This window comes from Nyctereutes procyonoides, unplaced genomic scaffold (assembly GCF_905146905.1).
Source record: "Nyctereutes procyonoides isolate TBG_1078 unplaced genomic scaffold, NYPRO_anot_genome, whole genome shotgun sequence".
Taxonomy (NCBI): Eukaryota; Metazoa; Chordata; class Mammalia; order Carnivora; family Canidae; genus Nyctereutes; species Nyctereutes procyonoides.
Window position 1 is genome coordinate 5,721,900 of NW_026575131.1, and position 26,014 is coordinate 5,747,913.

The 26,014-nt window shown below is 47.2% G+C and overlaps 1 protein-coding gene across 1 annotated transcript; it reads left to right on the forward strand.

The window, feature by feature from the left end:
• The first annotated feature begins 2,095 nt into the window (after window positions 1–2,095).
• Window positions 2,096–25,936, forward strand: EFCAB12 (EF-hand calcium binding domain 12). The gene is made up of 10 exons (XM_055344618.1): window positions 2,096–2,147; window positions 7,399–7,847; window positions 8,275–8,289; window positions 10,261–10,440; window positions 13,036–13,192; window positions 16,455–16,648; window positions 18,195–18,408; window positions 22,486–22,645; window positions 24,381–24,437; window positions 25,562–25,936. The coding sequence occupies exons 1-10, from the start codon at window positions 2,096–2,098 to the stop codon at window positions 25,818–25,820; spliced, it is 1,737 nt and encodes a 578-aa protein (XP_055200593.1). The 3' UTR covers window positions 25,821–25,936.
• Window positions 25,937–26,014: the final 78 nt, after the last annotated feature.

Sequence of the window (26,014 nt, forward strand, 5' to 3'; positions counted from 1 at the left end):
ACACCCCGGGCTGAAGGTGGCCCTAAACCTCTGAGCCACCCGGGCTGCCCTCTATTGATGTTTCTTAAGGAAAGATTAGACTTTCTGTTCTCTTTCTATAAAAATCCAATAACACAGTTGTTACATAAGATGCAAAGAGTTTGCAGCCAAATATGTAGGAAAAGATATTACAGGGTATATTAGGCACTTAATATTTTTACTAAAAAAAGATGACAGGTTCTTTTGTCATCATGTGTACTTGATGGTTCTGTGCTGGCTTTTAGGAATTAGAGATTTGACCCCAGCATCCATTTAATAACCTGTGAATATCTACCTGCAGCTTTGTTTCAGAGTATCAGCTTCTGGCTCATGCATTTTACCTTGACCCTATTGTGAAAGCTCAAACATTTACCCATCTCTTATCTCCAACTGGAGGACAGGACATTTTAAGTTTTGTGCCCTTCCCCCCCCCCTTTTTTTTAAAGATTTTATTCATTTATTTGAGAGAGAACACGAATGAGTGGGAGGGGCAGAGGGAGAATGAGAAGCAGGCTCCCCACTGAGCAGGGAGCCCAATGTGGGGCTATATCCTGAGACCTCCAGATCTTGACCTGAGGCAAAGGCAGACACTTAACTGACTGAGCCACCCAGGCACCCCTTGTGCCATTTTTAATAGAGGTACTGTAATGTAGCTCAAATACTGAAACATTTATCTTAGAAAGAACTCACCAAATAACAAGAAATCCCAAGTTAAGTCTCAAGTACCAATTGCCATTTTAGGGTATAATTGGAAAATTAAATTGACTGTATAAATGAAAAACAAGTTGTTAGGGAAACTACCTTTGTTGTAGGGTGGAGTGTACTGTGGGGCTAGTTGGTTGTTTCCACTTTCACGAACTAGTTTCAGTTTTTAGAGAGAGAATGGATTTTGACCAGAGAATGGGAAAACTGGCCACATCCCCCCTCAAGGCAAACATCCACTTTATAACATCCCATCATGTCTTTATTTAACAATCCTCAAAATATTATTTACTAAATGCAAAGCTCCATTCTGGGGAGGGACACAAAGACAATACAATTCAGTGAAGGATGGTACCTTATGCAGAGTGAGCACTCAAGTGCCTGTTTTTTAAACTTCGCTTATTGGGACAAAATTCACAATGTAAAAATCATCATTCAATTATGTTTAAAGTATACAACTAAATGGTTTTTAGTACACTCACAGTGTTCTGCAGCCAACATCACTAACTCTAAAACATTTCCGACACGTTAAGAAACCCCATGCATGTTAGCAGTCAAACCCAAAGCCACACGACTCCCCTCTCTCCAGCCCCTGGCAATTAGCAATCTGCTCTCTACGTCTATAGATTTGCCTATTCTGGGCATATCTTTTGTGTCTGGCTTCTTTCGCTTAACGTTTTTAAGGTTCATCTGTGTGGTAGCATGCATCAGTACTTCACTCTTTTTTATGACATTCCATGGTGTGGACAGAGCACATTTTGTTTATCCATTTATCTGTTGATGGGCATCTCAAGTGTATATTATTAATATTCTTGTTATCAGGTTCTGTATTTCCAAACCATAGCACCCTGTCATTAGGGGGCAAAGCATACTGCCTCTATTTGGCCAAAACTCTTGGGTTCCTACAACCCCTCTGGAGGAGGCCGGGGTTGTTTCTTGGATGAAAATGAAAGATGTGGAGACCGGCTGAAGATCCTACAGTTTTCAGGAAAACCAGGGATTTATTACTCCAGATTCGGGAACTACTGGGCCATACTAAGATATCCTGTCTTTCGCCAAGCCAGGAATTCTGCACGGCTCCGACTGCCTCCCGGGACCCACAAAAGGAGCAGGGTTACGCGGCGTTTGGGAGTGGGAGGGTCCGTCCCTCAACCCTCCCCCTCCCTCGGACTATGAGAGCGTGGCAGCGCTCAGCCAATCAGCGCAGAGCGTCTGTAGTCTTGGCAACAGCTGCTTCCAAGCTTGCCATTTGAGTCTCCTGCAGAATTTGGAATTTGTTTTTTGGTAATCCCGATACGCCAGCGCAAGCAAGCACAAACACACACGCACACACATTCACGCACACTCTTCAGCACCTGCTCCCCACGTTGTGAGCATGGACTACGATTCCTATGAAACGTATGAGGCTCTGTTCCTGCCGCTGCTCGGTAAGCCCCCGGGAAGCAGCACCTTGCAGACGCGTGCAAGTGGGGCGAGGGCAAGGACGGGAATGAATATCTCATTGTGCCGTCCCCACTCTGGGTAAGAGGTTGTCAGGGAGTCAGGGGCAGGTCGTGCACATTTGTCAGATTTCCATGCCCAGGCTGGGGGAGTGGGCCAAGTTGCCTTGGTCTGAAATAAGAGGCCCAACCCTTGTGCCCAAGGAAAGACATCCACATTCTCTGGCCCGGCCTCTGCCCCATTTCTCCATTGGATATTAATGTGTTGGGTCCTGGAGAAGAATCATGGAGAAAACCATCAGTCTTCAAACCTTACACGATAGCCCTCTGCTGCAAAGCCCTCCAACTTCAGAGGTGAAGGGCAGGCAGATAAATGAATAATTACAGAAGAAGGGGTGGATGCCAGATCTGGGGCTGACACCCAAAACTAGGAGATCTGCTAGATGTAGAGGATGGGGATGAACAGTTCCAAGGTTCTGGAAGAGATCTTTATACTGGCATTTAAGGATAGAAGGAGTTCTCCATGCCAAAAGGGAGAGGAAAGGTGTTCCAGGCTAACAGAACCACATGCAGAGAGGCTCAGACATATGGTGTCTTCAGGAAACTGCTGGTAGTTTGAGTATTGCTGGGGATGAGAGGTGAGAAAGGTCAGAAGGGAGGAGATTGTGGAAGATCTTGTGAGCCAGGAGATGGAGGAGCCACTGGGGAATGGCATCAGCGAATGCAGAATGAATTGGCAGACTTGGAATGCTGGAAGCACAGAATGATGAGATATGGGGCTGTCCGAAATGTCCAGACCAAAGATACTGAGAGGTGAGGGACAGTGGCCAGGCTAGAGGGGACTAAAGGGATGTAGGGGCTGGTTGACAGGGAACACGGAAAGAACAATCAAAGATGATGCTCAGGTTGGTAGCTAGGGTGACCCAGAGATGGAGGTACCTTTCACAAAGATGAGGAACCTAACAGGAGGAACAAATTCAGTGGAGACGGGACATGGAGACCAGCGTAGTCTTAGTTGGTTGAGTCTGAGATATTTGTAGGCCATCTGAGTGGAGAGCCTTTAGGAGCAAATATATGTAGAAAGTTAGAGCTAATTTCAAGTCATAAATATTGGTACAGGTGTCCTCAGCATATAGAAGGCCACAGAAATATGAGAGTAGAGGACAGATTGTTTGGGGGAAGGAAGGAAGGAAGGAAGGAAGGAAGGAAGGAAGGAAGGAAGGAAGGAAGGAAGGAAGGGAGAAATAAAAAAGCAAGCCCAGGTGTAAACCTGGAAGGCACCAATTTTAAGGGGTGGGCAGGAAAAGAGGAGCCAAATAGCAAGTGGCTAGAGAAGTAGGATGGAACTTAGGGAGAGATTTGAATCAGAGCTAAGACAAACAATTTTGAGAGCACTGAATTGTCTCCAGATACCTAAAGGGCTGTCCCCACAAAGAGGGAACAAATGTGTTCTCTGGGGCACCAATGGGGAGAATTAGGACCAAGGGGTAGAAATTCCAGGAAAACAAATTTTGGGTCAATATAAGGAAGTCTTTTCTAGCAATCAGAATTAGGCATCCAGAAGGTAAAGTAGAGAACTCCCTGTCACCAGAGGTGTGTGCAAGTGAAGGCAAAATCTGCCAGGGTCATTGCAGAAAGAGTTCTCTGACCTAGGGAGGCAACAGGACTAGCTAGCCTCTGAAAGCTGTCCTCACAATCCCTTGGGGACATTCTTACAGTCTCTACTCACAACTATGTGGTGATCTCTTTCATTGTAAGAGCCCATCTATCTTTCCTATCAATGGACACAAGACCCCAAAGATCACTAGAATGGAAGTTCCATGGTGTGGTGGGCATGTGACCTTTGATAGAGTAGTCAGGGTGAATTTGAGGGGAGTGCACTTGGGCTAAGAACTATATGGTGAATATCTTGGGGAATCCCATGACCTTCTGAGGGCACAGCAAATGCCAAAACCAAGTTGGGATGGAGCTAGGAGAGTTGGACAAAGAGAGAGCAGACATGCACAGCTGGAGCAAAGTGAATAAGGGGGAGAGAGGTGGGGGAGATCAAGGAGAAGTAGGAGCAGGGCTGAAGTATATAGACTGGTGTAGGCCATTGTTTATTATAAGGGTACTGAGGAGCCATTTCAGTGAAGTCATTTAAGGGAGTCATTCTTCTGGCTAAGGGAAGATCATGAATTTGGGGGTCTAAGGAGGGCACAAGTGGCAGTGACAAGGCCAGGAAGTCGCGTATTTTGAGTATGTTCCCATAGTCAACATGATAAAGTTTAAACTCCTTAATCTGGCATCCAAGATGATTCCAACTTTACTTACCATTAACCTCCTCCTTCATCTACAACGTGCTTCCAACTTACAGAACTATTTAGTAACCCTAAAATCCCCAAACCCTACTCCTGACCATTCCCCACACAGGCCCCTCCACCCCTTGAAATCTGGCTTATTCTTGAAGGCACAAGCCAATGCCTCCTCCTTCATGATGACCTTCTGGGTCCCTCCATCAGCATTTCTCCCCCAACTGAAAGCATCTGGTTACCCTTCTGGTAACCCCACCTTGTCCCATGCCTGCACACTGTGGTTGAGCGTCCAGCCTCATTTGGATCTGCACCTGGCCATGCCAAGTACTGGATGATTCTCAGTGAATGCTGGTTTGATGAATGGCTACATTCTCAGTTGTAGCATCTTGTCCTCAAAGAAATGATAAATCGGTGCTAAGAAGCACTCACCTCTGTTCACATTGATGTAGACCCACTATTTCCTGACCATGAAAGAAACACATGGGCATTGTAAGGAGACTTAACAAATGTCCTGCATGTTCACTTTGTGCCAGGCTAGGCACCATGGATACATAGGAACTAAGACACATTCCTTACCATTGGAAAACTCACAGACTGTTGGGAGAGAAAGACTCAGAAAGCATCTTCATCCAGAAAAATATGGTAAATGCTATGATGGGGATGAGTATGGGCACTGTGAGAACCCAGAGAGGGCATGGCAGGGGAAGGATTCAGGGAATGGTGATGCCTAACCTAAGTCTCGTAGAGCATTCCAGAGAAAGGAAACGGCATGTGGTCAGGACAAGGGGGAACCAAGGAACCATAGTCAGCTCAGTTTGTGGCACAAAGACAGGGTGAGTCCAGAAGGAACAAAAGAAGGAGCCCATTAGAGGGGCTGGCAGAGGTGGATGGTCAGGTGGAGCTAGGTTAAGGAGATTGAATTTTATTTTGGAGGCAATGAAAGGGTTTTAAAGCAGGGGAGTTTGGGTTTTAGAAGGAAAATATGGTCATAATATTTTTAATAATAATGCTATATCCCTTCTGAATTTTAGAACATATCTGTTATTCATTTGCTCTACCCTAGCTCTGCTACTAATCAACTGTGTGACCTTGAGCCTCTCTGGGCCTTAGTCTGTAAAATGATATAATTATAGAGCTATTATGTCTGCCCATTTGACATCCACTCATTCACCAAATAATTCCTGAGCTCCCTCTATATGTTGGCAAGTAGAGGTGCTGGGGCTTCAGCAGGGAACACGATAGATGAGGTCCCAGTCCGTAGTCCGTAGTCTATTGAAAAACTAAACAACCAAGCAATTGCACCAGGAATTTCAAACACAAATGTCTGGTTGAAGCACGCACTTAATAAGTGACCTCATCTGCATGTGAGACAATAGAGAATGGTGGGGGTATGGCAGACTGGAGAGGACATGCCCCAGCCTAAAGTAACTCAAACTGGAAATTTTTAAGGAATATGTCAAACAAAACAAAGGACCCCAAGCCTCATTAGGCACAAGGGCCACCTATTTTACATACCTGTGATAAGTGGTCCAAAGGAAAAGTATAGGTTTATGCAGAGATAACATGAGGACATAACAGAGCTTGGGAGCTGGAGAGGTAGCATGTGGTCTAAGGATGAGGAGTAAGGAGGGGATGGATGGGGGAGGGAGCATTTCCAGCAGATGGAACAACACATGCAAAATCCTTAGGCAGGATGGAGCTTGGACCATTCAGGGATCACTAAGAGAAGGTCAAGGCATCTGGGATATAGTCAGGAAAGATAGGCAAGTGATGAGGTGGGAAGGGTTGGCAGAGCAGGGTCATGAGACTTTACTCTGAAAGTCATAGAAGGATTTCAAAACAGGTGAAGGATAAGTACATAAAAAAAAAAAAACACTGTGTACTTACTATGAACAAAGCACCTTTAAAATGGACTGATTCTAACCATCTCCACCACTTCAGTACAGTAGGTACCCTCTTTCTTCCCATTTTATCATGAAGAATTGAGACAGACATGCTAAGTAACTTGCCCAAGATACAGCCATGAAGCAAGTCATCATCTGCTCAATGATCAAACCAAATCACAGTGGCATTTTTTTAAAAGATTTAATTTATTTATTTGAGAGAGAGTGAGAGCATGCATGAGTGGGGGTAGGGGGCAGAGGGAGAGGGAGAAGCAGACTCTCTGCTGAGCCACTCAGACCCAAAGATTGTGATCTGAGCAGAAGTCAGGCACCTAACCAACTGAGCCACCCAGATGCCCCCAAAATGACATTTTAAAAAAAGATTTTATTTATTCATGAGAGGCACAGAGAGAGAGGCGGAGACATAGGCAGAGGGAGAAGCAGGCTCCACTCACGGAGTCCCTGATGTGGGACTGGATCCCAGGACCCTGGCATCATGACTTGAGCCAAAGGCAGATGCTCAACCACTGAGCCACCCAGGCATCCCCCCAGAATGGCAATTTTAAAAGATCATTCTGGTGGTGCCTGGGTGGCTCAGTCCACTAAGTGTCCAACTCTTGGCTTCGGCTCAGATCATAACCTCAGGGTTGTGAGACTGAGCCCCATATGGGGCTCACACTGGGCGTGGAGCCTACTTAAGATTCTCTCTCTCTCTCTCTCGCCTTCTGCCCCTCTCCCTACTCATTCTCTCTCTCTTTTTCTCTCTCTCAAATAAGTAAAAAATTTTTAAAAAGATCATTCTGATTGCCAATAAGGAGTACTGGGGTGGGGTTGGGGTGGGGAGGCATAACATCAAATAAGAAAAAGCACATAAAGTGCTTAGCATAATGCCTGCCATCAGGAATATGCGATCATATTATAGCAAACAATGAGAAAGCCATGCCTGGAACCCAGATGTCCTGTCACCCAGCCTGGTGCTGTAGCATTTTTCTTTTCCTGACTCTGTTAGTCCTCTTCCTGAAAGAAATTCACCTCTTAACACTATTCCCCCCACCCCCCAAGAGCTCTGCCATTCTAAGACCTCCAGTGATGATGAAAATGCCACCATGGACCCCATCTTCGATCCTGAACTGGTCATTGCTCACTGCTTCAAGCAGTTCAAGCAGAAGGACTTCCACCTGCCTCAGAGCCGCCGGAGGATCATCATCTTGCCTCAAAAAGAGGATCCGATACCCATCAATCTCATGGCCCAACCCCAGACCCCCCCACAGCCAATCTCCAGCTTCAAAGCCCTGGGAACTGGGGACATCCAAGGGCAGCCAGAGGATGCGAAGACCTGGCTCAGCCAGAGGTTGAAGCTTCGGAAGAATCTGGAGTCATTTGGCAACATAGAGAGGTGGCTGCAGAACAAGCCCTGCCTCACCCCTTCAGAGGCCAAGGTCTTATACATGATCCAGAAGGAGCATGAGGCCCAGTTGGTGGCCCATCTAACTCCTACCAGAGCCACCAAGGTAAGCAGCCCCATTTGCTGATGAAGACACTGAAGGCGTTAGGGGCATACTGTCATTTCATTCCCTCAGACTAGGCAGGGTAGGGATCATTCACCCCATTTCAAAGAGGAACATAGAGAAGTCCCAAAAAGTAAGTGTATTGGTTATTTGTTGCTGCATAACAAATGCCCCCAAGCATTAAAGCCACAAATGTTTATTATCCCATGGTTTCTGAGAGTTGGGAATCTAGGAGGAGCTTCACTGGTTTCTCTGGCTAAGTGTTTCATCTCAAGTTGCTGGCGTGCACCACAGACCTCTGAAGGCTTGACTGAGGCAGGAAGATCTGCTTCCAGACTAGCTCACTTACGCAGCTGTTGGCAGGGGGACCTCAGTTCCTGGCCACAAGGACCTCTCCATAGGATTGTTGAACAGCCTCACCACACAGCAGGCAGAGTCTCCCAGAGTGAATGGTCCAAGGGACAGAGCAAGGTAGAGAGCTGAAATGCCTTTTTGTGACCTCATCTCAGGAAATCTTAGTTTTAGGAGAATCACATGATCACTTTTACCATATTCTATTTGTCAGAAGCAATTCATTAAGTACTGTCCACACTCAAGGGGAGGGGAATCAGACTCTATCTCAGAAGGAAGGAGTTGAAGAATTTGCAACCATATCTTAAGACCACCCTAGGAGGGATCCTTCCTGGCATTTCATCTATGGGGCCTTTTAAAATACTCATTGTTCATTCATTTGTTCAAGACACGTATCTTGAGGGCCTATACATGCCAAGCAGGTGCTCCTAGAGCTACTGGGAGAATCACAGTTTTGAGGTTGGAAGAAAAAGGAAGAACTCTCTTTTATAAATACAGAAGCTCAGTGAGACCCATCAATTGTTCAGACCCATAGAGGTAGTCAATGGAAGTCAGTATCAAAGCCCTCATCCCCCAGTGCTTGCTCTCTGTGACATTTCCTTGTTATGTGAACATTTGAAATTTCTCCCCATTCGTATGAAGTGGGATAAGAGGTCAGATAACTTGGGTTTTTTTTTATGATAGTCACAGAGAGAGAGAGAGAGAGAGAGACAGGCAGAGACACAGGCAGAGGGAGAAGCAGGCTCATGCACCGGGAGCCCAAAGTGGGATTCGATCCCGAGTCTCCAGGATCGCACCCTGGGCCAAAGGCAGGCGCTAAACCGCTGCGCCACCCAGGGATCCCGATAACTTGGGTTTAAACCTAGCTCTTGCTACTTCCGAGCTCTATGATCTGGGCCTTAGTTTCCCAATCTATTAAATGGAAATAACCTTTGTACCTACTTCCTAGGGTTGCTGTGATGTCTAAATTGATGAATTTATATAAAGTACCTTGGACAGTGCCAGCCATAGAGAGAGCACTTGATATTGTTTGCCATTTTGATTACTACTGCCATCTCACTGATGTCAGAGTCAGTCCTTGGTGTAATCAGAGTCCAAACCCATATTTCATAGGTGAAACCCATATTTCACACCCTTCCTAACAGCAGCAGTGTCTATGAATATGTGCTGGATTTGGGTTAGAAATCCAGCCCTACTGCATAAGTGTTGTGTGCCCCTGGACACATCACTTCACTTCTCTGAACCTGTTTTCTCATTTGTAAAAAGGGGAAGCCATACCTAATACCTAATTTAAAGCATCATTCATCCGTTTAGCAGACAATGACTGCCTATCTGCCTAGAGCTGTAGGTGCTTTCTCAGTAGGCATACTGGGGAGGGGTAGGAGGGGTAAGGGTATGTATTTAAATAAGGCATCTTCTTGCTTTCAAGATTATTCACATGTTAATAGGGCAGGCAGACATATCAGTTTGAAGACCAGTTTTCTAAAGGCAATTAATAGAGGTAGATCCCAAACACAGATCTATAAACTAGGGAACAGAAAAGCCCTTTGTAAGCTGTCAGGTGCTGCACCAAGGTAAGAGAGCATTATTCTGAAATATCCCAAATTAACCTGGAATTAAAGAAAGACTAGGATTTGGACAGGTAGAGAAGGAAGGAAAGGTATTCTGGGCAGGAAGCCCAGCAGGAGCAAAGGCTGGGAGGTGGGAAGATCAGAGAGCCCCATGTGGCTCCAGACAGAGGCATGTGTTTGGTGCACTGAGATCCCAGTGGGAATATAACCCTGGCTTGCCTAACAGGAGAGATATGGGTAGGAATGAAATGTTAGCTCTCATAATGTCCAACCTTCTTGTATCTGATGGGAAAGTGTAGGGCCAGAGATGCAAAGTATCCCTGGCGAAATGCAATTGCCCTGAATCCAATGCTCCTTGCACTCCATTTTACTGTCACTGTGAAGCGGCTCAGCCCTCCCTTCTCCCTGTTTGGTCTAACTCCAGGCACCCCTTGCCAGCGGCCCGTCTCCCCTGAATTCTCCCCTCTGTGCCACTCTCTTGCCTCTTGCAGAAGAGCCACCGGCCTTCCTGCCGACTTGTGCCCCAGCTCCGACTACCCAAGCCCTCTGCCTTGTCAGCCTTGTACTCCTACCTGCACAGCCGGAAGATCAAGATTCTGGAGTTATTTAGCAAGGGGGACAGGAGCGAGAGCCAGAGGATCTCTAGGGAGGAGTTCATTGTGGCTCTGAAGGCGGTAAGTGCCTCCCGTGCTCCCTCTGGGCTGGCCCGAGTTGGGGAAGATGTCCATGCACCTGCCCCCACTGCTGCCTCCACCCAGGTCCTGGACCAGCTGAAAAGTAGGCATAGGGAGCTCAAACCATTGGCTTTGTTACTTGTTTGCTTTGTTTGTTTTTTTTTTTTTTTAAGATTTTATTTATTTATTTGGGAGAGATGGAGCAGAGCAAGACAGAGACAGAGAAATTGAGAGAGAGAAAGAGAGTAAGAGTGAGAGTGAAGGGCAGTGACAGATAGTGAAGGTCAGCGGGAGAGGGAAAAGCAGACTCCCCTCTGAGCAGGAAGCCCAGTGCAGGGTTCCATACCAGGACCCTGAGATCATGACCCGAGCCAAAGGCAGATGCTTAACTGGCTGACCCACCCAAGCACACTCAGCCTTATTACTTGTAAAGCCAGTTTGGAAAATGTGGCATAACTTGTGGCCATATCAGACCCCTAAAAGCACCTCTGCATGCATCTGACCTCAAAAGCCCTTACCTGAGTGAAAAGTCTCCAGAGCAAACCCCATAACCATAAGCAGTCAGCTGCATAAGGAATCACTGTCTTGCCCATTGGACCCCAGAACTGAGCACAGAGATTGCTGGGCCTCCAATCCTGCCTCTAGAAACTTCAAGACCTTCTCCAACTGTCACTGGCATATGATCACTTAGAGGTCTTGTTCTGACCTCAGCTTCTGACTCAGTACCTCTCTGCTGCATTCTAACAAGCTCCCAGCGATGTCTATGGCACTACTCTACGGGCCACACTTTCACTGGCTATCCAAAAATTTTAAATAATTATAAATAAATAAAATTCAAAAATCCAGTTCCTCAGTTGCACCAACCATGTTTCAAGTGCTCAGTAGTCACACGTGGTGAGCAGTTCCTCTATTGGATCACAGATATTGAACATTCCTATCAGTGCAGAAAGTTCTATTGGTCTAGTAGGGGGTCTGCTAACTATGGCCCAGAAGTCAGATCCAGTCAGCGTCTGTTGTTGTAAGTAAAGTTTTATTGGAATGCAGCTACACTCATTTGTATGTATTGTCATGGCTGCTTTCATGCTACAATGGCAGAGTTGAGTAGTTATGACAGAGATCGTATGGTTCATGGAGCCTGAAATATTTACCATCTGGCCCTTTGTAGAAAAAAGTTTGCTGGGTGGCTCAGTGGTTTAGTGCCGCCTGCAGCCCAGGGCGTGATCCTGGAGACCTGGGATCGAGTCCCACATTGGGCTCCCTGCATGGAGCCTGCTTCTCCCTCTGCCTGTGTCTCTGCCTCTCTCTCTTGCTCTGTATCTCTCATGATTAAATAAAATAAAATCTTAAAAAAAAAGAAAAAAGTTTGCTGACCTCTGGCCTGGATGAATTAAGCTTTTATATACTTTGAATACAAATTACCTTTACAGAACACTTTAGGAAGCGGACTGTTACATCTTTTACGGTTTTTGAATATTTTTTTAAAGATTTTATTTATGTATTTATCTATGAGAGACACACACAGAGAGAGGCGGAGACACAGGCAGAGAGAGAAGCAGGTTCCATCCAGGGGCCCAACGTGGGACTTGATCCTGGGGTCTCCAGGATTGCGCCCCGGGTCGAAAGCAGGCGCTAAACTGCTGAGCCACCCAGGGATCCCCCTCTTTTATGGTTTTAAATCATCACCAGTTTGCACACTATTGTTTCGTGACATGTACTTATATGAACATTTCAAAACATTTAAAAAAACAACAAGGGGTTTTTTTAACATTAAGCCCTTTCATAGCAGGAGAGTTCTGACCCTCTTTAAGGAAAGCTCAATGAACGATGACTGCGGTCTAAAGAAGCTACAGAACAAAATTATATTTCCTTTAAAACTCTTCTTGGGACGCCTGGGTAGCTCAGTGGTTGAGTGTCTGCCCTTAGCTCAGGGTGTGATCCTGGGGTCCTGGGATCGAGTCCTGCATCGGGCTCCCTGTGGGGAATCTGCTTTTTCCTCTGCCTGTATCTCTGCCTCTCTCTTTTAAAAGTGTTTTAAAAAAAAAACTCTTCTTCTTGAATATTTGGAATTGCTGGCAAGCATTATCCTCCTACAAAGATGCTCATGGTCCTTCAAAGAGTAACATGTATTGTATTTCTGATCCTGTCTTACTTCAGTTAAGGGAGGCTTATGCGTTTCTCATGGACAAGGATGGTAGATGTGAAACCCTTTTTCCAATCCAGTTTGGGAAAACTGTCATTGACATTGCTATGGAGTGGGGTGGTGGTCCAGAAGGAAGAAGTAGCAGGCTCTGCAAAGATGGTGGCTTATCTGGATTGGGTTTTCAAGGAGGGATAGGAGTTCTTCAGATAGAAGAAGGAAAGGCCTAACTAAAGGCAGAGTGTGAGAAAGTGCAGAGTGTGTTCAGGGCCTGGGAAAGGGCTATGAGCTCCTGCGGCAGAGGCCTTGGGCCTTGGGTGTGAGCTGGGAATGGCAATGATGAAACTAGAAACTAGATAGGAGAGGAGAGGTGGGGCCAGCTGGTATGGCTTTGGCCATACTGGCAGGATGTTTGGATTGGAGCCTGCCCACCTTGGTGGCTTCTCTTCTCTCCGCAGGTTGGAGTCCCTCTGAAAAACCAGGAAGTGGAAGATATAGTGATCTATCTCAGCTCTCTGGGAAAGCACAACAACATCACCACAGACATCTTGTTCAACACCTACAAGCAGTGGTCTTTAGCTCATCAAAGAAGCACCCTGTCAACTGGAAGGGAATGTATGTATCCCCTCCACCCGCATGCCTCCACTTCCCCATCCTGGGAGCAAGCATGGTAGAGGCAGACTTGACTTACTTCCTGAGTATGTTCTCCAACTTTGGCTTACCATAGGTGGGCCAAGCCTCTGGAATCCCCAGGCCTAGCAATCAACTGAGGAGTAGATATTCTCTTGAGTGCCCAGCTACCACGTCCATTCAAAGATGAATGAGGCCCAGCCCTTGTCCTTAAGGGAAAATTTTCAAAAGGTGGTTTCAGCCCACCAAAGCTTACCTAATAGACTGAGATCTGACCAGAACAGAAAGCCTCTCCATTGGAATGTGGGCCCAATGCCTTCTTACTATCAATCTATATTTTACTGATAAAAAGTTAACTAAAATTCAGAAACAAGAATTAACACGTTTAGAATTTACTGGAAAGTCTACTTTGATCATCTATTGGGGATATTAGCAGGGCTGCTGTGAATAGTTGTATGAGTTGTGCACAGCGCAAGTTCCACTTGCTAGGCCATGTGCTTATAGAACCACATCTGTCCAGATATAGTACAGAGGCAAATTGGAAATGGACTAGCCTTGGGATCCCTGGGTGGCGCAGTGGTTTAGTGCCTGCCTTTGGCCCAGGGCGTGATCCTGGAGACCCAGGATCAAATCCCACGTCGGGCTCCCGGTGCATGGAGCCTGCTTCTCCCTCTGCCTATGTCTCTGCCTCTCTCTCTCTCTCTCTCACTGTGTGCCTATCATAAATAAATAAAATTTAAAAAAAAAAAAAAAAAAAAGGAAATGGACTAGCCTTGGCACTGGCTATGAATTTACTCTACAGCACAAGGGTGCATCATGGTTCTTTATAGCTTAATGCCACTGTTGTTTAAAAAAAATTAAAATTGAACAACAGATAAAATTAAAGCCCTCCTTTAAACCTCCACCCACCATTCCAGAGCCTTCCCCAAATGTAACTAAATATAACATATAATAACAATTCTATAAAAAATAAAATAAATAAAAAATAAAATTAAAAAAAAACAATTCTAACAATATAATGTATCTCCAAATATAACCTCTTTCTTTTTCTAAATTAAATCTTGCTTTGCCCCCACCCATCAGGTTGGCAGGAGTTTCATTTCAGACATGTTGGGTGGGGCATTCTTCACCCTTTCTGGGGTCATGTGAGAGTCCTGGGGGTGAAGGTAGTGGAAGGGCTCCCTTGCCTCAGTGAAGATTTGGGGCAGGGCCTCTGGAGTTCAGGTACCACTGAGCTGGGAGCTCAGTGTCCTCACTGGTTGGCCCTTTTGGAGGCAGTGGGCAGCTGCCATAGAGAGCTTCACCCACTATACAGCCCAGATTTCCGCCCTCTAGTCTCAACGAGCTACTGGGCAGAAGCCCACAGACCCAGGCAGGGAACTTGAGCACCCCCCAGTCACCTCTTGCATATGTCATCACCCACAGTCATAATCTCTAGCACCCTCTGTGTCCAGCACATGCTCCTAGCTGCCTGGAGTTGGGCATGCTTTCCCATCCATGCTCTTTTTGCCTTTTCATTATAAATGATCAAAGTTCACCATTATCCATTCAGTTGTCTGTGAACCATTTAGTGAATGATCACAGTGCACCACAATGCATGTTTGCAGCAAAGGTATTTGGGGCCTATTATTTTCCAGTAAACAGGCTTGAAGCCAAGAGCAGGTATTTGTTTGCATGGTACCACTCAGTGTCATCGCTGAACCCCTACTCCTGGACAGCAGCAGTGGGCAGGGTAAGAAGACTTGGGTATCTTTAGCTTGTCTTAAAGGGGGAGCAGCATGAAGAATCTGGGTGCCCAGATCAAAGACAGAAAGCAGTTGCAAAAAAAATAAAAATAAAATAAAAAAAGAAAGTAGTTGCATTTGAGGCTGGCTAGCTTACCCACAGCAGTAGCTCAGATTATCCTTCAAGTCCCTGGAAATCAGAATATAAATAATAGTGAAAGGGAATATAAGGGAAGGGAGAGGAAATGTGTGGGAAATATCAGAAAGGGACAGAGAACATAAAGACTCCTAACTCTGGGAAACAAACTAGGGGCGGTGGAAGGGGAGGAGGGCGGGGGGTGGGGGTGAATGGGTGACAGGCACTGAGGGGGGCACTTGACGGGATGAGCACTGGGTGTTATTCTGTATGTTGGTAAATTGAACACCAATAAAAAATAAATTTATTAAAAAAAAAAGTCCCTGGAAATCAGAGCTCCATTTCACGCTCTACAAGGAGGAAGCTGAAGTTCAGAGACGCTGAGCCACTCGTCTATAGTCTCAAAACTAAAAGGTGCTGGGCCACTAGACGATGGCTGGGCCACGATTTCATTTCAGTCTGGGACATTTTGGTCCTGAACCAGACAAGGGCAATGAGAGGCTTTCATTCATTCAGATCTTTGTTGAGCACCTGCTACATGCCAGGCACACTCCTAGAAACTGGGATTAATGCTTTGAAGACAATAGGACAGAGTGAGGGAGTGGTGGTCAGGGAAGGCCTCTCTGCAAAGCGGCCCTTGGAGCTGACACTTGAATGACTGATGAGGAGTCATTCTGGTGGAGGGCATCCTAGCAGATTGGAACTGCAAAGGCAAAGGCCCTGATTCGGGGAAGTTTTCAGGGGGCAGAAAGAAGTCAGAGTGAGCAGAAGGAGATGGAGCTGGTGGATGTTGAACTGAGGCCAGATTCTGCAGAGCCTCGCAGACTAGGAAGAGGATTCTGGGTTTTAGTCCGAATGCTGTGAGAAGGCAGTAGAGGGTTTTTTTGTTGTTGTTGTTTTTAAGATTTCATGAGAGACACACAGAGAGAGGCAGAGACACAGGCAGAGGGAAAAGCAGGCTCCCTGCAGGGGAGCCCAATGTGGGACTCCATCCAGGACCCCAGAATCACACCCTGAGCTGAAGGCAGACGCTCAACTGCTGAGCCACCCAGGTGTCCCCCCAGTAGAGGGTTTTAAGCAGGGGAATGTGATTCTATTTTTTAAAGGTCCTATTTGCTATTTGATGGAAACAGGATGCTAGAGAATGAGAATGGCAATGGGAAGGCTGGGGCTGTGGTGCAGGTGAGGGAGCAGGCGGCCTTGCCCGAGGGAGGCCAATAGCAGCCGGAGACCTAGAGAAGGGATACCTTCAAGGTCCATCTCAGTTTGCGCTGACTGGCCGTGTGGGAAGTGAGCAGAGGGGTTGCCCGCACCTGTGTGGTCACATCAGTTAACTGCTCGGTGGGTTCCTGAGCTGGGCCTCCTCTCAGTCTCTCTTTCCTTTCAGATCACAGATCCACCAAGCACAGAATTTCCCCGCAGAGTCCAGCCAAGAAGCAGGTGGGTTTCGCCCCACAGCCTCCCAAGATGGACCTGCTGACTGTGCCTGAGGTTGACACCCAGATGGAGGCACGGCCGTTGACTCTGGAGGAGATGGAGGATGTTGGCAAGCGGTACCGTGAGAGGAAGCGGCAGCACAAGGTACCCCGGCCAACGGGAAGGGCATGGGGCATGGTGTCTGGACAGGATCGGGTTCGAGTCCACTGCACCTTGGGGCTGGGAAACTCCCGGCAGTAGGCTTCCTTACCTCTGTGTTCCCTCATCCGATCATGAGAACAACACCTACCTCATGAGATTTCTCTGAAGATGAAATGAGATCATGAGATTATGTTCCCCTCCTCCCATTCTTTAACTGTTACTTTGCATCCTGAGACCAGGGCTGAGGGCCATGTCTTCGCCACAGCTGGAATCCCTGTGCCAGGCCCAGGGCCTGCGACTGAGTGGGCACTCCAGAAATACATGACCAGTGAAGGAAGAATGGATGGCATGAATGAATTCACCCAACAAATATTTATTGAGAGACAGCAATGTGCCAGGCACTCTTCTAGGTGTTGCAGAGAACAAAACAGACCCCCTTCAGGGAGGCAGACAATCTTAATATTATACCATATATAAATATGTATTTTATTATATAGAATAAGTATAGAAATATATTATATTAAGTTTTAATAATATATCAATTATGTATTAAATATAATATTTTACTTATATATAATAAAATGTTAGGCATTATAAGTGCTCTTTCAACTAAGATCTGATTCATTTGCATAAGAAGGAAATCCCAACATATTTGGGCAGGGATCAGCAAACTTTGCCTGTCAAGAGCCAGGCAACAAATGGTTTAGATTTTGGGGCTTCACGTGGGTGGCCCCCAGATGAAGTGGTTGAGCATCTGCCTTTAGTTCAGGTTGTGATTCCAAGGTTCTGGGATTGAGTCCTGTATTGGGCTCCCCGGGACAGCCTGCTTCTCTCTCTGCCTATGTCTCTGCCTCTTTCTGTGTGTCTCTCATAAATGGATAAATAAAAATCTTAGACTTCAGGGCTTTATCATTTCTGTGGCAACTGGCACACAAGAGCAGCCACAGACTGCAACTACTAAGCAAATGAGTGGCTTTGTGTTCCAATAAAATTTTCTTTATAAAAACAGGTGCTGTGGCCTGTGAATTGTACCTTGCTGATTCTGGTGTTAGATGCTGCAAAAAAGATAGATTTGTATTTCCTCGTAAATAAATAAATAGGAAGGCCAAAAGTGGCTACACATTGCCCAGGCCTCTTCTACTTTGCTCTGCCATCCTTGGTGTTTGGCTTCCACCTCAAAGGCACAGATGTCTACACTAATTTAAATTGCAGTGCAGCCAAACGCATGGATGTAATATTTCATTGGGCATCCACATTGTACCTTACTGTACACATGATACAGTGATGTGTGCACATCCATGTATGGAGCTGTGCACACAGAACTGCATGCCTTAACCATTCAAGTGCTCTTCAGGTGTAATCTTGACCATGTGTGATTTTTCTCCCAAGTCCCTGACTTCAGGGTCTGAGCTTTGGTCCCACCCTGCATTCTTTGCCATTTCCCCTCATGGGGGAGAGGGAGATGAGGCTGCACATCTGCCTTCTGGTCAGGAAGAAAAAGACAAGGTGAAGGGAAAGTGTGTGCCAACAACCTCTATTCTCTTTGCAGCTCAAGATCCCCTCCATCCAGTACATGGAGCGGTGCCGCTTGGTGCGCAGTGGGAATAAGCACTTGGATGAGCATTGCCTCCCGTCCACCATCCGAGGGGAGATGGAAGAGCTCATCAACATGTCCCGCAGGGACAACTTTCTGGTCTACCTGCAGTGCTGCAAGCTCTGTGAGTACTACGGCATCCCGCTGACGGAGGATGTCCTCATGAAAGGTAAGGACTTTGGGAGCTGGCCCTTGGGAAGTGGCCAACAGGGCCCAGAACCCAGGCAAGGGTGGCATCTGCCTGAGGTTTATCCTTACCCAGTTGACTTTCATGCAGCTGAACTGCTGTGGCCTGTGGTGGGGCCATTGAAGGAAGGAGAGGAGAGGAGAGGGGCAACAGCCCAGTCTGTTTTGCTGGTAGATGGGATTTCTAGAATCCTGGAGGTACATAGGCCCCACAGGCCTAGAGGTCTGGGTTCCCCAACTGAGCTTACTGGGCCTTCTAAACAGGAGTCCTGAAGTTGAGCAAAAAGGAACAATCCTGGGCAGCCCCCGTGGCCCATTGGTTTAGCGCCGCCTTCAGCCCAGGGTCTCCAGGATCAAGTCCCATGTCAGGCTTTCTGCATGGAGCCTGCTTCTCCCTCTGCCTGTGTCTCTGCCTGTGTGTGTGTGTGTGATAATAAATGAATAAAATCTTTAGAGAAAAAAAAAGGAACAATCCAATTTCAAAGAGGAATATTTGATAGAAGTGATAACCTCTGTATTGGGCTTTCCAAAACCACTTCCCTAGGTCAGGTTTATTTCTTGGTTCTTCTGCAACATGGACGTAGGAATGCACCAGGGGACAAGTTCTGCTGAGGCCCTTTGCTCTCTGCTTGGACCACAGGACCAGGCCATGAGATTTCCACACTGGTCTCACCCCATGTGTGACGGAGAATCGTGTTTCCATATATCCAAGGTGATCTGAACCCTCCTCATGTGTGGGGAGAGCATGTGCCTCTGAGAAACAGGGATGGGGGAGTGCCCCATAAGCCCCCCAGTGACCACGCAGCAATGCTGGCCCCCCAAATTTGTGAATTTATAAATGTAAAAAGCAGGTCCCTATGTGTGCTTTAAAAACACAGAAGAGAGACACCTGGCTGGCTCAGTGGGTGAGCATCTGCCTTCGGCTCAGATTGTGATCCCCGGGTCCTAGGATCAAGTCTCACAACAGGCTCCCTGCAGGGAGCCTGCTTCTTCCTCTGCCTGTGTCTCTGCTTCTGTCTCTCTGTCTCTCATGAATAAATACATAAAATATTTTTTAAAAATAAAAATAAATAAAAACACAGAAGAGCAAGCTGTACTCCAGGGCAGAGGTTTCCCAATAGGAACTTCATAGGAAGGAGCCATAGCCAAACTGGGAAGTGTGGCTTTCAGAGACAGAGGGACACAGAGGTGGTGTGACTCACCCGAGAACAACTTAACAGTCACAACTGACTATTCTCCATCTTTTTCTGGAGAGAGAGGGAAACAAGTGTACAATGTATAGAACCCAGGCTCTTGCATTAATTTGCCACTATAAAATGCCACAGACCAGGTGGTTTAAGCAACAGAAATTTGTCTTCTCACTCTCTGGGAGGCTGGAAGTCCGAGATCAAGGTGCTGACAGGTCTGGTTTCTCCTGAGGCCTCTCTCCTCGGTTCATAAGATGGCCACGGTCTTGCTGCCTCATCACATGGTTTCTCCTCTATATGATGCCCTCATGCCCCGTATGCCTCTCTTATGTCCAAATCTCCTCTTAAAAGGACACCAGTCAGATCAAATTTGAGTCCACCTTCATTTTAGCTTGATCACCTCTTGAAAGGTCCTCTCTCCAAATACAAATTTTGAGGTTTTGGGGGGACGGAGGGTTAGGGCTTCAATATATGAATTTGGCAGGGTGGGGGGCAGGAGGGGGACATACCATTCAGCCCATAACAGGTCTGCCCAACAGCGTGTGGCCCAAAGCCTTCAGAAATATAGGCAAACCAACCTAAGTGGTCATTGTCTCCTGTGCATGCTGCACCTCCTCACTTGGGCGGCCACTTGCTGCCCACCTGGGCTGGAAATCCAGCAGCTCTGGACACTAACTCTTTGCCAAATTATCCTTCCTTCCTTCTTCCTCGGGGAGCCTCACCTTCCCTGGTTGTGTCGTCTTGGCTGGTGGTGGAGCTGCAGCTAACGGCAGGCAGGCTTGCCACCCATGCTCCCTGGACTGTGCTGTGGGTTAGGTCTTGCCTCTGCATGTGCCTCCTTTGTGCCCACCAGAACACTGAACCACTACTGATTCCCTCCACTGCTAGCTTTTGCTAGTTCCTGAGTCTGTGAACCTCACCTGCTGGCAGGATCTCACACTCCTGGGAACACAGGAGCATCTGTGGGTTTTAGTTGGACAAAACTCCAGTCCATGTCTGACCACTGTCCTGGCCACTATCTATTGGCTGTCTCTATGAGAGAAGCCTGCTTTGCTGTGACTAAAGAAATTCCAACATTGGGACTTCCATTGGGACTTCCGGGTCTGTGTTCTAGACTAGAGCTTGGTGGGTTCCGAATCCAGGTGTCAAGCTCAATGGCCAGAGTTCTAAAACTTTGGGGCACTTCCCTCTCCCCAGTGAATACAGTTTTATTGTTTTTCTCTGCAATCCCCCCCAATTTTATAGATAATACTTGCTAACTTAAGTTGTTTTGAAAACATAAAGACAAAAATGCTCCCCCGCTTGAGTTGACACCGTTAATATTTAAAGATTGTCCTTTCACAGACCTTTTTCATTTCCATTTACACAAAATCATTTATGCAAATTATTATGTAAATAACATCATGCAAATTATTAACTACCTTTAAATGCAGGGTTTTTTTTAAGATTTTATTTTTTATTCATGAGAGACACAGTGAGAAAGAGGCAGAGACACAGCAGAGGGAGAAGCAAGCTCTCTGCCGGCAGGATCCAATGTGGGGGACTCAATCCCGGACCCCGGGATCATGCCCTGAGTCAAAGGCAGATGCTCAACCACTGAGCCACCCAGGCATCCCTTTAAACGTAATTTTTTTTTTAAGGTTTTATTTCTTTATTCATGAGAGACACACAGAGAGAGGCAGAGACACAGGCAGAGGGAGAAGCAGGCTCCATGCAATCTGATGTGGGACTCCATTCCAGGTCTCCAGGATCATGCCCTGGGTCGAAGGCGGCGCTAAACCTCTGAGCCACCCGGGCTGCCCTAAATGTAGTTTTAAAAAAAAAAAAAAAAAAAAACCTAGATGCCTTTTTATTTTATTTTATTTTATTTTATTTTACTTTATTTTTGTATGCCTTTTTAAAATGATGATGTTGCATATCCCCCTTCCCTCTCCCTTCTTATCTGCACAGTCACTGCCCTCCTCCCAGATATCCAGCTTTAATAACCTGGAGTGTAACTTTCCATTACTTTTTCTAGAATATGAGCTAGTCATGTGTTACCATCTTGGCACAAGCACTGCTCAGTGGCTGCAGGAAGAGAGAGCCCCTTGCCCAGTGTTTTTTGTGCTCAGATTTCTTAAAGCGGTCTCCTGAGGATATCTGTGAGACTGATTCTAGGCAAGGAGAAAACTGCCCTGAACTAGGTCTAAGTTCACCTAGTGAAGACTTGGGTGACTCTCCCCTCCTGTGTGCTCCTGACCAGCACCACCCCTATGGAGTGGGGTGTGGGCCCTTCTGCTCCATCTTAACTGCACCCAGGCCTTGAGGCCATGGCTGACTTGGTTATAAACAAACTCCCATCTCTAGTCCAGACAGCAGCATGGTGCCCCCCCCCACTTCCTGACATTGCTCGGGGGTTCTATGCCACATCACCACTGGAGGACACTGGGGGAAGAGTCTAAGGGACCCTCTAACACTCCTTTTGCAACTTCCTGTGAATCTACAATTGTTTAAACATAAAATGTTTGAAATGTATATAAGAGGGCAGCCTCGGTGGCTCAGCGGTTTAACGGCTTCAGTCCAGGGTGTGATCCTGGAGACCTGGGATCGAGTCCCACGTCGGGCTCCCTGCATGGAGCCTGCTCCTTCCTCTGCCTGTGTCTCTGCCTCTCTCTCTCTTTCTCTCTCTCTCTCTCTGTGTGTGTGTGTGTATGTGTGTGTGTCTCGTGAATAAATAAGTTAAATCTTTAAAAAATAAAATAAAATGTATATAAGAAAAATCTTTCCAAATAAAAATGTTGATTAAAAAAAAAAAGCTTCCCTCTGCCCCAAAGGCTCAGGGCAGAGAGGGGTCTTCTTGGGCTGACAGGTCACATTTCTCTTGCTGCTTACAGCCCTGCTGTACCCGGGGGACAAGATCATTTTCCAGAAGGACCAGGTGCGCCCAATCCGACAGCCGGGAGGCTACTACTCAGACTTGAAGATCTTCAGTCCAAATCTGGCCCTGCTCAAACTCCAGGGCTTCAGCGAGGCTGGGGCTAAGAAGACTGACAAGCTGAGTGTCAGACCCCCTATCTCTCCTGCCATTTGCCTTCTATCCTGCTGCTGCTTTCTCTGCTCTGGGGGTGGGATGTACCATACCGGGGTGTCGTGTTATGCCAATGCCTGTGTCCAAGCATGCCCAGAACGTCCAACCCAACTGGTCACCAAGGACTGGCCAATTTCCAGTGTCACTCCTGGCACATGTTTGAGGGGAGCAGCCTCCTTGCCTCATCCCCATACAGCTACTCTCCCAACCACATCCTACATGATCTCATGTTCTCTAGAAGAGATTAAAAAGAGGGACTCCTCTGAGAAATAGGGAGGCCCCTTCATAAATCATGGGGCAGCTGTCAGGGGCTGTACAGAAGACAGGGGTGGCAGTGGGGCCCCTTCTTTGTCCTGTCTTCTCTGGCAAGAGGTGGGCTTGCAGCCCTTAGGCAGACAAAAGAACTCTGCACTGGGGCCTGTCTCTGAGCTTCAGACCAACCTGAGTCCTCTCTAAGGAAATGTCCTTCTTTGGAAGGAGGTGACCCATGGGCAGGTTATGAGGCAGCATCTATTGGTGACTGCAGATTGGAGAATGAGCAGCATCCTCCCCAAGGAGGGATGGGGCTAATGTGGGATGAGGAGGGGCCAGCTGATCACAGCAGGGAGGGGACAAGGAACTTGCCACATTCTGGAACACTGCCAGTTGCCCACTGGGGCAGTGTGGCCAGAACAACTGGGATAGGATGCAGCAGAGCCAAACAGAAATCAGACAGGCTGCAGGTTAAATAGACAAGATGCTTTTACTGTTTGAGCCTCAGCTCTTCTTCTGTTAAATGAGCACACCGGCGTCTACCACACACAGTGAGGATTAGATGAGAAATGTATATAACTTCCTAGCACAGTGTGTGGCTGCTAGCCCTTGGGAGCAATGATGGTTGTTGCTTTACCCTGCCCCATCAGGATGCTCTTGACTGAAGGACAGGCCTGCAGATGGGCCTGGCCACAACCCTGGTTAGGAAGAGCCAAGCATGAGCCAGGCAGGCGGTGGTCTAGAGGGTCCTTTCTGACCACTTAGTGACTGCCTTTCAGTCCCTGGGTGGCTTACACCCATTTCTGCTCCATGAAGCTAGGGAATGGGTGGGAACCTGAGAAAGGGACTCTCATCCATGCTTAGGTAGACCACAGCCCTAAAGGATAAAGGCCACAGCTCCCAAGGGTAGGGATGGAGATTTGTTTTATCTTGCTACGTGAACTGTGTTATCAAAGGTTCTGAGGCCAGATGCAGGCCTGCTGGGAAAGAGTGCTGCCTGTGGTCAATTAGTGACGTCTGCCAGGCCCAAGATCTGGGGAGTTAGTTTTTACCACCCTTGTTCCAAAAGCAGGATTCAGCCCTGGCAGGGGCAGGGGGAGTCAGGGACTCCCAAACAATTCAGATTATTGAGCATTTCTCAACTACCCTAGGACATCTCTGTTCTAGGTAATAAGAAACATGAGGCTCTGAAAAGAGAAGTGACCTGCCCGGAGTCACCATCCAGCCAGCCAGGTTATGAGCTCAGTCCTGGATGACCAAGCCCACTGTGTGTCCCACTGGAACATAGAGGACAGAGTCAGGGTCCCACCTCAGGCAGAAGAAATTCTCCTTTTGGAGCCAGCTCTCTAGAAATTCTCCCAGATAGGTCCACCCCCATGTACTATCTGAGGCTTCATTAACTTGGATTTCCCCTCTCATAACAAGATACCCATCTCTCTTATCCACTAGGAAAACATTGAAGAAAATCAGGAAGATACACTTTAAGGAGTTTGAGGAGTTCACCAGGTTTGTAGCAATCATCCAACTCTGGCAGGGGATGGGTGGGAGGAGGACTAGCCTCACTTTGGAGGAGGTGCCTGGGACTCTGTGTGTTGCATGGTGCACAGGATCTAGGGCTCAATGCCCAGGAACTGAGAAGCAGGAGACTACTTAGAGTGCCAGGCAGACTCTGCTGTGGTTTGTTCCATGTTTTAACTCATTTAAATCCTCTCAGCAACCCTATAGAGCTGCTCTTAGCATACCCATTTTACAGAAGAGGAAACTGAGGTACAGAAACAATTACTTATCTCATTCAAAATCACACATCTATTAAGGGGGGGAGCAGGGATTTGAACCCAGCAATGCTGACTCCAGAGGCTATACTCTGAACATCACATTAAAATGCCTCTAGAGGGCGATCCCTGGGTGGCTCAGCAGTTTCGCACCTGCCTTCAGCCCAGGGCATGATCCTGGGGTCCTGGGATCGAGTCCTGCATTGGGCTCCCTGCGTGGAGCCTGTGTCTCCCTCTGCCTGTGTCTCTGCCTCTCTCTGTGTGTGTCTCTTATGAATAAATAAATAAATAAAATCTTTTAAAAAATAAATAAAAAATAAAATGCCGGGCAGCCCCAGTGGCGCAGCGGTTTAGCGCCACCTGCAGCCCAGGGTGTGATCCTGGAGACCCGGGATCGAGTCCCATGTCGGGCTTCCTGCTTGGAGCCTGCTTCTCCCTCTGCCTGTGTCTCTGCCTCTCTCTCGCTCTCTCTGAATAAATAAATAAATAAATAAATAAATAAATAAATAAATAAATAAATAAATAAATCTTTAAAAAATAAAATAAAATAAAATAAAATGCCTCTAGAGCAGAGATGGTGTACACTTAAGAATTTGGGTTTTAGAGGCAGCAGATTGGGAGTCAAGCCTGTGCCCTGCCACTTGCTTGCTGTGTGGCTTTGGGGAAATGACTTATCCTCTCTAGGCCTTCAGGTCCTCATTGGTAAGGTAGACAGGATAACAGAACCTACCAGGTAGAAATGAAGTGCTTAGCAGTGGGCTACACCTCCACTCTGGCCACAGCTCGTTTGCTCTGCTGGGCAGGAGTCGGGGCCCTGGCTAGTCTGGCAGGACAAACTTCTGTCTTCTTCTTTTCCAGGAAGCTGGAAGTGAAGAGGCCCAGGGGTACACAGCGAACTCACCCCAATGTCTTCTGGCCGGGTCACCTCCTGGACAAGCTGCAGCTCTACTTGCCCACTGTGGCTGTGGACCGGAGCCTGGCACTCTTCAGTTGTGTCCAACCGCAGCCCTCTGCCTACTCAGCCACCTACCACCCCCACCACTGGTGGCCCATTGGGAACATGAACTATATGACCTGTGCCTATTACGATGCCCCCAAGGTCTACTACATCAACTAGAGTGGCCCAGGTGTTGTCGAACCTGGACATCCTGGGGCTGTGGCCAGTGCCGCTAGCAGCCCAGAGCCACACGCGCAGGGAGTATGGAGAGCCAGATAAAAGAAATCATTTCAGTGGAATGGCCTGGAGCCAGCTCTCTAGAGCCAAAGTATCCAGTGTCTCAGAGGGCAGATGTACCCGGGAAAGCTATGCAG

Excerpts from the sequence above, each read along its gene's own strand:
- EFCAB12 (XM_055344618.1), top strand. The coding sequence starts at position 2,096 with ATGGACTACGATTCCTATGAAACGTATGAGGCTCTGTTCCTGCCGCTG. Across the intron at positions 18,409-22,485 it reads GGAGGATGTCCTCATGAAAG|CCCTGCTGTACCCGGGGGAC; the intron begins GTAAGGACTTTG and ends TGCTGCTTACAG. Across the intron at positions 24,438-25,561 it reads GAGTTTGAGGAGTTCACCAG|GAAGCTGGAAGTGAAGAGGC; the intron begins GTTTGTAGCAAT and ends CTTCTTTTCCAG.